Source organism: Pseudomassariella vexata, assembly GCF_002105095.1.
Source record: "Pseudomassariella vexata strain CBS 129021 chromosome Unknown BCR38scaffold_8, whole genome shotgun sequence".
Classification (NCBI taxonomy): Eukaryota; Fungi; Ascomycota; class Sordariomycetes; order Amphisphaeriales; family Pseudomassariaceae; genus Pseudomassariella; species Pseudomassariella vexata.
This window is the reverse complement of record NW_024467963.1, coordinates 769,574-778,946: the sequence shown is the minus strand read 5'-3', so window position 1 is coordinate 778,946 and position 9,373 is coordinate 769,574. Positions and strand designations below refer to the sequence as shown.

Genomic DNA, 9,373 nt, shown 5'->3' with positions numbered 1-9,373 from the left:
GTTCAGAGCATCTGTTGCATGCAGGCTGTTGGTCGCACTCCATCAGGAGTGTTCCAGACTCCCCCAGATGTGGCGATCATTCCCAAACACCAATGACGCCGCTGTGAGGCCTCTCTTGATTCGTGCGTTGGGAGCATGCCAAGCACAGCGCTTCTCGTCAAGCGCTTAAAAGCTATTTGCGTTGGCGATCACTACGTTAGAGACGGCCAACATTGGTCGTCCCCTAATGCCCCTTGCATTGACGGTACTTCTACCTACACCTCAAATAATTCCTGCCGCAAGTGCATTTATCAATCGCGAGATCTGTTTGTCGTTGCGGAGCATTACATTCTAGTCTACCACGCAATCACCCAGACTCGAACCACTGCGCACGTCACAAAAGCGACCACTTCTGCTAATTGTGCTTGTTCCCGAGCTGTACATCTCTCTCCCGATCCTGCCCATCAGCATACCCCATGATGGCGTCAGGACACAATGTGAGTACACTGCTTCAACGCATTGCTGACCAACTTGTTAATGCATGTACAAGGACCCCAAATTGCTATACGCGATAGCAGGTGTATCGGCGTACCACCTTTCACATGGCAAGGAGGAGTCCCTCACACCGGCCGGCCCCCAAACACTCTCTCTGCTGATGGTTCCTACATCATCGCCGTTCGCCGATACTTCAACTTTTGAGAACGGTTCCACCGAGGAAGACTTCTACCTCCACCTTCACCTACCGCCCGAGTTAGACATTCCACTTCCCGCGACCACGCAGATCTATCACCAGCCACCGACTAGCTATCTCATCCCACGATGGGACTTGGGTCCTGAGAGCGGCGCATTCACACGACTCGAGTTTCCCTCCGTCGGCAGCCGCGAGGGATTGCAAGAGGACGTAGACACATTCGAGACTATACTTGCGCAATGCACCGCGTTTTTGGAGAGGGCACCGCCCCCCAAGGCTGCGAAGAAGGCGAAGGGCTCAGCAGCATCGTCTAAAGCGCCGTCGCCCACCATGTCCAAGGCCAAGTTAGCGTCCGCGGAGGATTTACCCGCATACAATCCGGCCGCCTTCGCCCCGGGAGAGGCATATGCGAAGGGAAGCCACAGCTCCCACAACGGTGGTCAAATTGTACTCATAGATGAAGAAGATGGTAGCGTTATTGGGGAACTTGGTGACGGCTACCAAGTTGTGGAAGATAGTGCTTTGAAGCCAGGATCCAAAGGTATGTGTTGACATGGTGTCCCGAAATTGAGGACGTTGACGGCTAACACACGCTTAGACCCTGTGGAAATAGTTCTGCCGGGGGCAGGAGCCACGGCGATTGCGGTTGCACCTGCTTCTCAGGAGTATATGGATATGGAATTGCATCCAGCTTACAAAAAGTCGTTTCTCGTCTCGAAGGCTGCTTATGCATCTCGACTGATTGTCACAACGTCCGATCTGGTTTCCAAGGGGTTGCAAAGCCAGGCAGACAGCTACACGCAAAAGACAAAGCCAGGGGACAGGGCTGTTACCTTCACGCCAGCTACACATGATCGGGTTCGTCGGATCAGCAAATTCTCGGGCGGGGTTGCCGACTTGTCGTCCAAGACAGTTGGCCAGGTCAGCAAGGTGGCGCAGAATCTCGGGGCAAGTCTCTCTAGAAAGAAGGCTAAGGACGGATCATCGCGGGGATTCGGGCCAGATGGACAACCGCTTGACACATACAAGCCGGGATTATTGAACAAGAGCCTGATGGCTTTTACGACCATCGCTGATGGAATTGACCAAGCATCGCGCAATCTCATGACGGGGACGTCGTCCGCTGCGACGAGCGTGGTCACTCACAAATGGGGCGCCGAAGCCGGGGAGTTGTCAAAACACCTGGGTGGCAGCGTCAAGAACGTCGGGCTGGTATACATTGATGTCACGGGTGTCTCTCGCAAGGCCATAATTAAAGCGGTCGGGAAGGGCATGGTTCGTCAACTACATTTCCCCACCCCCCTTTCTGTCATGTTTTATGAGGAGAAGGCTCTTAATACAGGGCTTATCTACTCATAAAACAAGATATGAACCTCCCCTAAGATGGTCCAGACATAGTAATTACTAACACCGAGTGTTACAGGTGGTTGGCAAGGTCAAAGGTGGCGGCGAAATCATTGTTGGGGGTGGTGACGGCGGCGAATTGACACTACCTGGGGACAACCAGTTGCAGACAAAGCTTCTGACAGATTCAGCGAGCATCAGTAGTGCGTCAAATGGGAAGCAGGCTTATAAGTAAAGATAAAAGAGGCAGGCCCCAATGGCCAATGATGCGGTAATGAATTTAGATGAAGTACGAGCTTAGTAGATTGATAGAGTGTCCTCTATGCGATGTAACTTCTGCTTATTATTGTGCTGACTTGCACAGAGATTATTGGAGGTGTGAAAAGTTACGTGCTGGATTAGGATATTCCCATCTCTCACGTGATCGCTGCAGAGATGACGCGCTTGGCCGCGTACTTGTCAGGCAAGCGCGACACAGAATTCAAACACCAAGTGTAAGACGTTTGAGAGGGCAAGGTCATTCAGGGTCTGTCAAAGCAAATGAATCTAGATTTGATTTGGGACGACTTGTATTAATGGAGGGCCTCAAAGATCAATTCACTTGAGCCCAGAGACTGGAGATTCTACAGTCAATCTTTGAGCTTGATTTGTCTCGAGACGGGCAGGCCTGGTCTGGTGCAACAATTGAACCCGAGGCAGTGCGAAGCTGCTTCGTGCATGTTCTTTGCCACAGAATTGCGCTGCTCCAATGTGTCGATTTGAGTGCCTAGGATCTATTGTTCTGCTGCTCTACGACATTGGCGACAAAATCTGGACCAAGACACGGTCGCATGCTTTGGATGGGTATTTGCTCCAGCCGACCCACCGAGCTTTACTGAGCCATTCTCTGATATCTGACTGCAGGCATCCTCTACCAAAATGTTGCATGAAATCCTGCTCTCACTGTCAGGACACCCGTCGCCCCTGCTCCAAAATGACCACGCGGGGTCCACCGCCCTGTCAGCTCCAGAACGGAACCTCCTAAGGAGTGCCGGCCAGCTCAGCGAAATCCACTGCAACCTCATCAGTTACACTGCGCAGGTCAGTGCGACTCATCCCTCTGCCATATGCCGGGCAGTTTCCACGGCCATCACGTCTACGCATCTGGCTGCCTTCCAACGGAAAATATTGGAAGTGGAAGATGGTATCCTTCGCAAGGATGCCGGCCTCGTCGGTGCTTATAACATAGTGCCCCTAACCGCCGTTATGGGAGAGTTCTCGGGGTGGACTCGAACGATGCAATGGCTTTGGGATGTTGTGCAGTTCATGCTTGGGCAGGACAGTGTCTCAACGCGCAGGGGGTCGGAGCTTATCAACAAGCTGCGTAGCGAGATGCAGACTGGCTACGCCGATATCGAGGACGCGTCAACGAGTCTCGTCAAGGTCGCCGAGACCGCATGGCTGAAGCAAGTGTCCGCCTGGATATTATACGGACGGATACCGAATTTTGGAGGCGACGACTTCTTCATTCAGAGGGACAAAGAGAATGAGCAGGTACGGTACTCGAAAAATTAACATTGCGGAGACGGTACTGACGGTGGTTATCAGGGTTACAAACTAGAACCTGCGTTGTTGCCATCCTTCGTATCTGCCTCTACCGCATCTTCTATGCTCTTCATCGGCACGTCCTTGAACAGGGTACGAACCAGAAGTGTAGCAGACCCAAGCATCGGCACCCTTGCCCACCTCTCTTCGCAACTTCAGGAGCTATCAAGCCTCAAGTTTCCCTTGAACACGGCCGCTTTTTCGCGGACCATTATCTCGATACGGATGACCCTTTCCCGGACTATATTGCAGAAGCTTCTGCCTTTGGAAAAGGTGATAGAAATGCTCCATCTCCTACGCGACTTCTTATTATTGGGCCGTGGTGAGTTCGCTATGGCTCTGACACAGCAAGCGGATGAGAGGATACGCGGCCGATGGCGTCGCGCAGACAATCTTGCCTATGAGCAACGCAGTGGTGTCGGCAATGTTGTGGTCAAAGAGGGTGAGGTCACCGCAGTGCTCGCTCGAACCTTTGCCGCGTTGGGCTCCATGCAGAGTCAACACGCCGAAGAGGACGAGGAACTCGAGCTCGCCAGAGATCTCCTTCGGCTCAACCTGTCCAAGTCCAAAACAGCTACACCGAAGAAGCCTGCAGCGGTAGTTGTGCAAGATATGCCAACGAGTATAGTGACGACACCATTCCGCAACCTTCTCTTCTCCGTTCCTGTCGATATGACGATTCAAATACCCTCGCCGCTAGACTTATTTTTGACTACGTCGGATGTACAAACATACACAATGATTAACTCGTACCTTCTCTCTATAAGGCGAGCCCACCTTCGACTGACGGATCTGTGGAAAGTCACTTCGCTCCGTCGCCACCACCCAGCCCCGCCGCGCCCGCCATTCAACGGCACTAGAGGAGGCAGGGAAACAACGCGCACGCTGCGGGAACGGTGGTCGGCTCGGTCGGCCTACATGCGTAGTGCATGGACAACGAGCAGCGCGGGGATTTTCTTCCTCGCAGAAACCGAGGCCTACCTTCAGGTCGAGGTCGTAGGAGGCTTGTGGGGCGACTTCCACTCTTGGCTGACAGGGAGGAGCGAGCTCAGCAAGCAAGGCAGCAGCAGTAGACCACCAACTTCGGCCAATAACCGCGCTAATAACCGCGCAGAGCAGTCAGACAATGATGACTACGATGTCTGGCCGCAAAACAAGGACCAAGCCTCGCGCCCTTCAACGTCAAGTCGAATCATCCTTCCAAAATCTCCTCATCGCGATCCCCAGACTCTATCCACGGCCCATAGAGCCTACCTCCGCGTCCTGATCCGACGTCTACTCCTAACCCAAGCGAGCTTTACGGAGACCCTGTACAACCTACTCATCCACATTGACCACTTAGTGGCCTTCATCCACCGCCTCCACGGCATCTGGACGTCCATGGACCTCGAGATGGACGAGGGCGTCGTCGACGCCTTCTCCAACCTTGACGCCGAGGAGGCAGACCTCAAGGCTAACATTCGCCATGTCGAGGATAAGGTCAAGAAGGGGATCGAGGAGGTGGTGGGCGTGTTGAGGAGCTTGAGTATGGATTCGGCATTCATGGCCGAGATGGAGGACGAGCAGGGGGGCGCGGCGGGGGGCGAGGAGATGGTGGTGGTTGATGGTGGGGATGAGGAGAGATACGTACCCAAGAGGATTGGCGGTGTGGATCGGTTGCTGATGAAGCTGGATTTTGGGGGGTGGTTTGATGTTGGGAGGGCGGCTGAGGGGTGTGGAGATGAGTTTTGAGAGGATTCGAATGTGTGAAGTATATGAGCCATGGGCTAGTTTGATGATGGAGCTGGGAGGAGGAGTTTTGGGGGAGAGCTATATTATGGGAAGAATGTTGTACGCTGTAGGTGACCAAGCTTTGATCAGATGGAAGGCACATAAAGATTCATCGGCATATACGTAGATTGCTGAGAAATACGTTGCAGTCATATGAAAATGCCGGAGTTAACTAGGATTGTTGTTCATAGATATGCGCGATGACAGCCGTTCTATAATGTGGGCAGGATAATCCTTGAGAAATAGCGGAAACTTTCGGCACATGGCTACATGAAACTCAGCACGGAGTAGTTCGCGATTAGAAAAGTCGTCTCTATAAGGACTCCACAGCGGCGTGCCCGTCTGGTGTAGTCGTCCATTCACTTTACTCAGCCGTTACTATGGTATATTCCAGAGTAATATTGGACGAGTAGGCTGTGAGTTTTGCCTTGCCTCGCAGGCATGAGCCTAGCCGCACTAGTAGACGTCCGTTGTTCTCGACCTTGTCGAGGGTTCTTAGTATGAGGTGTCTGACAGACAGTCTTTAGGTCCCGTTCTGTTCTGGAGGCGCTCAGGAAACTTGGCTTGGAGTGTGGTGTTCTGTCATGCGGCTAGTTACTACAAGTTTGATTCGTAAGCTAGTGTAGAGGTGAACCATCGGTTTTGCCTGTTGCTATCTGACATGCTGCAGAGGTGTTGAGATCCATGATTCACAATTTTCGCAGCGCACACCTTCCTCAAGCTGGTAAGATGAGAGAGCGATAGCCAAGATCAGGCGAGGGATTCGTGATCAAGGCTCTTTTATTAAATTCCAGCTCCACACTTTGGTGGGAGGGGCAGCTTGAAGATGAGAGCAAAGTCTATGCTTGAGTATGCATATCACCGGCTTCGGTCTCATTAACAAGCTTGAGATCTCATGCGTACATGGATCCGAGTAAGCCAATTGGTATGGTGTTTCGATACTGGAACGGGGCCATGACTCGCCACCAATCAAGCAACTAACTCACTTGCTGCGTTGCCTCACTATAGGACACCAAGGGGCGGCTCGATATAGCCGGATCTAACATCTCCTGACTTTATCGTATGAGGAATCTAATTCATTGTCACGGTATCTTTTGGCCGTCTGGTGATCCATACAATGAATGATTGACAATTGTTCCAGTCCAACCTTACATGTGAATCAAGTCCACGTCTATGCTCGTGTAAGCCGTTGGCCGCGTCAGCATCTACGGGCATTGCCACTTGTCCAAAACCGCATATGAATCAGGTTCTCGAACCTGTAGTCCTAGGAATCGGGTTGGCTTGTTCTGTCAAGAACAGATAAATGGCTTGCTTTGATGAGCGGTAGGACTTGGAGATGGTCTCGCGGTATGCTCAGTTGTTTGATCCAATTACAAACTATGGAGTACCCAAGTTTTGGGCGTCATCGTACTGAATGTGTTCTTCGAAATGCCTGTTATCTGTGAGGATCCCCCTTTCCCAAGCTGCGGATGACGGAGAGCTAGCCCCAATGACTGCGAAGTTGGGCCTGGAGCACATGATGGAATCAGGCCAATTGTGCGCAAAAGAGTACATGGTCGTACGTAAGCTTTGAGGTAAGCGATCTGAATTTGGAAGATGGATTATTTTTTCTCGTGTCCGGCCCTGAGACGCCTACGAGAGATTTTCTGTGAGGCCAATGACACAGAGTTAGGCGCAAGCAGAAATCCCGGCAAAGGCCACAGAAATGAAGTCTCGAGTCTGTACTTCAAGTGTTTGAACTTGTATCGTTTGATTCCCAGTGAACCCCAACGTTGCCCCTGGATTCCCTTCGCAGCAAGACCTCGACATTTTCGGTCCGTCTTGCACACCTTCTGCGATGTTCCAGAACGAGAAGAATTTCTTCTCCGTGAATTCCCGTCTGAGACAGACCAGCTTATGTAACTATGATATTGCCAGGCCAATGTTTCAGTCCGCAATAATCAGCGGGTGGCCCTTCCTATTGGGGCAGGTCGACTGTAGAAAAGCGAAAAACCACGCACCACCACCAACGCAGCGGCAACAAGCGCCCATTCTCAATTCTCCCCACAGCCCTGTTCGGCAAGAGCGAATGCCACGAGACCTCTTTCTGCAGCCAGCTGCCTGAGTAAGACCCTGTCTCTCCCCACGACCTGGGCTCGTAGGGCATGTGGTACGCCGTGGGCCAGGAGTAGAATAGCAGTGTGGTATGTATCGATCTAATCATGTAGTGGCCATGTCTCAGATGCGGCAACATCAGCATCTGGGTTAGTCAGGGTTAGGCTGAGGATGGCTTCTTTGGGCTTTCCAATAGCAAAGCACATAGAGGGTAGAACAGCAATCCCGGCTTCCCACATGACGCTCCTTCGTTATGGGTAGTCCACGTTCTAGATTCAGATATTTCACTCCGTCAGGCACGATTATGTCGAGGTTCAGTGGCACCCGACATGTGATGAACTGTCAGCAAGAGCCATGAAGATAGCCGGTGTATGCTAATGGCCATTCTTCGAGTAAATTGCCCGAGACTAATCTGCTCAAACTTCATTCGTAGGCCCTCGAGAGCCGTAGTATCAATGACTTCTTGTGCTGTAAGGGCCACACTCCCGCAAACCGATCACACCAATGCCTTACGACCTCACACTACCATTAGTCGGAGCGAATACATACGAGACAGGCAATAATCGGCCCAGCTGGACCCAATAGGGAGATAATCTTTGACGGCGAATGATTATTTGCTCGATGGCTGCCCGCTGAATCCTGCTCTCCCGTAAGCTATCTGTAGTGTGGAAGGGCTGTCAGATGATCTTTGCACGCAGCTAACACCGGCGATCTGAAAGTCACTGGCTAGACTTCCATATTAGAACCAATAGAGCGAGGCTGAAACGCAGCATCGATTGGGGTAGAAGTCTGGGGTAAAGCCCAAGCTGTCGCTGACGTATCTTACGTCCTGAAGAAATCTCGCTGCAGTAAGAATCGGCCAGACCATGCAGGAATTGCACTATCCCACCGCGATTGGATGGTATCTACGAATTGGAACTTGCGGCCCGCGCCGGCAGCTTCAGAGTTGCGTTGAACGGGTGCGTTCGTCCATTTGGATGGGTGGCCTTTTTGCAAATACAATTGCGGCATGAGCTTTCCAACTTTGCTATGCAGACAAGTGATCTGCAACTGGCCAATGCCGGCCAATGTCAGAATTGTGGTGGCTGAATTACTGCATGTATGGTTGCAATCAACGACTACACCACCCGAGCAGAGCCAGTCAATGTCTAGGATATCCCACGCTGCCGTACCGTTGGGGGAGCAGATTCAGAACAGAACATCCGGGTGCTTATTCCCATGGCGTGGCATCGAAGTTCCGCAAGTGATCAATGAGCATGATGCCGGAGCGACTGGGCATGTCGCAACATCCAGATTGTGCCATTTGTGAGAAATCGGGGCCCCGCACCGTAATACTCGGGTTGATAGCCCACAGGTCCGGATGATCAATTAGAGAATGCCAAATCAATCGCCGGGCCTGCTTATCAGCCGGAAACAGCTCTGTGTCCGAACCAATCGACGACTTCACCCAGCAGACATGTTCCTGTAAACTGAACATGTGGCGAGAGCTCCAAACAGTTTTTAGTGGACCATCTCTGCGGCTTGAGCAGAACAGCCAGTGCTGTACTCGAAGATTGCCACACTGGCGGCATCGGCGGCAGAACTTGCTGTCGTGAAAGACTGGGAGCAAAAGCAGTCAAACAATTGACTGCCTATCGTGACACTCTGACCACCCACGTCATTCATCTACAAGTGACGCACCATTAGGCTGAGATACGTGGACTAGTGATGTTCCGTCCGAGGCCCCAGTTGGAGGTTTCCCTGAGGCGAATGCGGACTTGTCACTTGTGGTCACCATTTCAACCGTCGCAGCATATGCAAACAAGCTATGATGGAGTTTGTGTGCTGTTGCGGCAACGAGCCGAGCCGTTTGTGTAATATAATTCGGGTTGCTCGACGATGGGGACTAGCGTAGCTTCTCTGAAGCTCGCC

The 9,373-nt window shown here is 52.0% G+C and overlaps 2 protein-coding genes across 2 annotated transcripts; both read left to right on the top strand.

The window, feature by feature from the left end:
- Window positions 1–249: 249 nt before the first annotated feature.
- BCR38DRAFT_222196 (senescence-associated protein-domain-containing protein) lies at window positions 250–2,089 on the top strand. The gene is made up of 3 exons (XM_040854255.1): window positions 250–476; window positions 530–1,211; window positions 1,269–2,089. The coding sequence occupies exons 1-3, from the start codon at window positions 456–458 to the stop codon at window positions 2,027–2,029; spliced, it is 1,464 nt and encodes a 487-aa protein (XP_040714785.1). The 5' UTR covers window positions 250–455; the 3' UTR covers window positions 2,030–2,089.
- A 407-nt stretch (window positions 2,090–2,496) lies between these two features.
- BCR38DRAFT_370768 (gamma-tubulin complex component protein) lies at window positions 2,497–5,628 on the top strand. Its single transcript, XM_040857278.1, has 3 exons — window positions 2,497–2,857; window positions 2,918–3,547; window positions 3,602–5,628. The coding sequence occupies exons 2-3, from the start codon at window positions 2,933–2,935 to the stop codon at window positions 5,327–5,329; spliced, it is 2,343 nt and encodes a 780-aa protein (XP_040714784.1). The 5' UTR covers window positions 2,497–2,857; window positions 2,918–2,932; the 3' UTR covers window positions 5,330–5,628.
- Window positions 5,629–9,373: the final 3,745 nt, after the last annotated feature.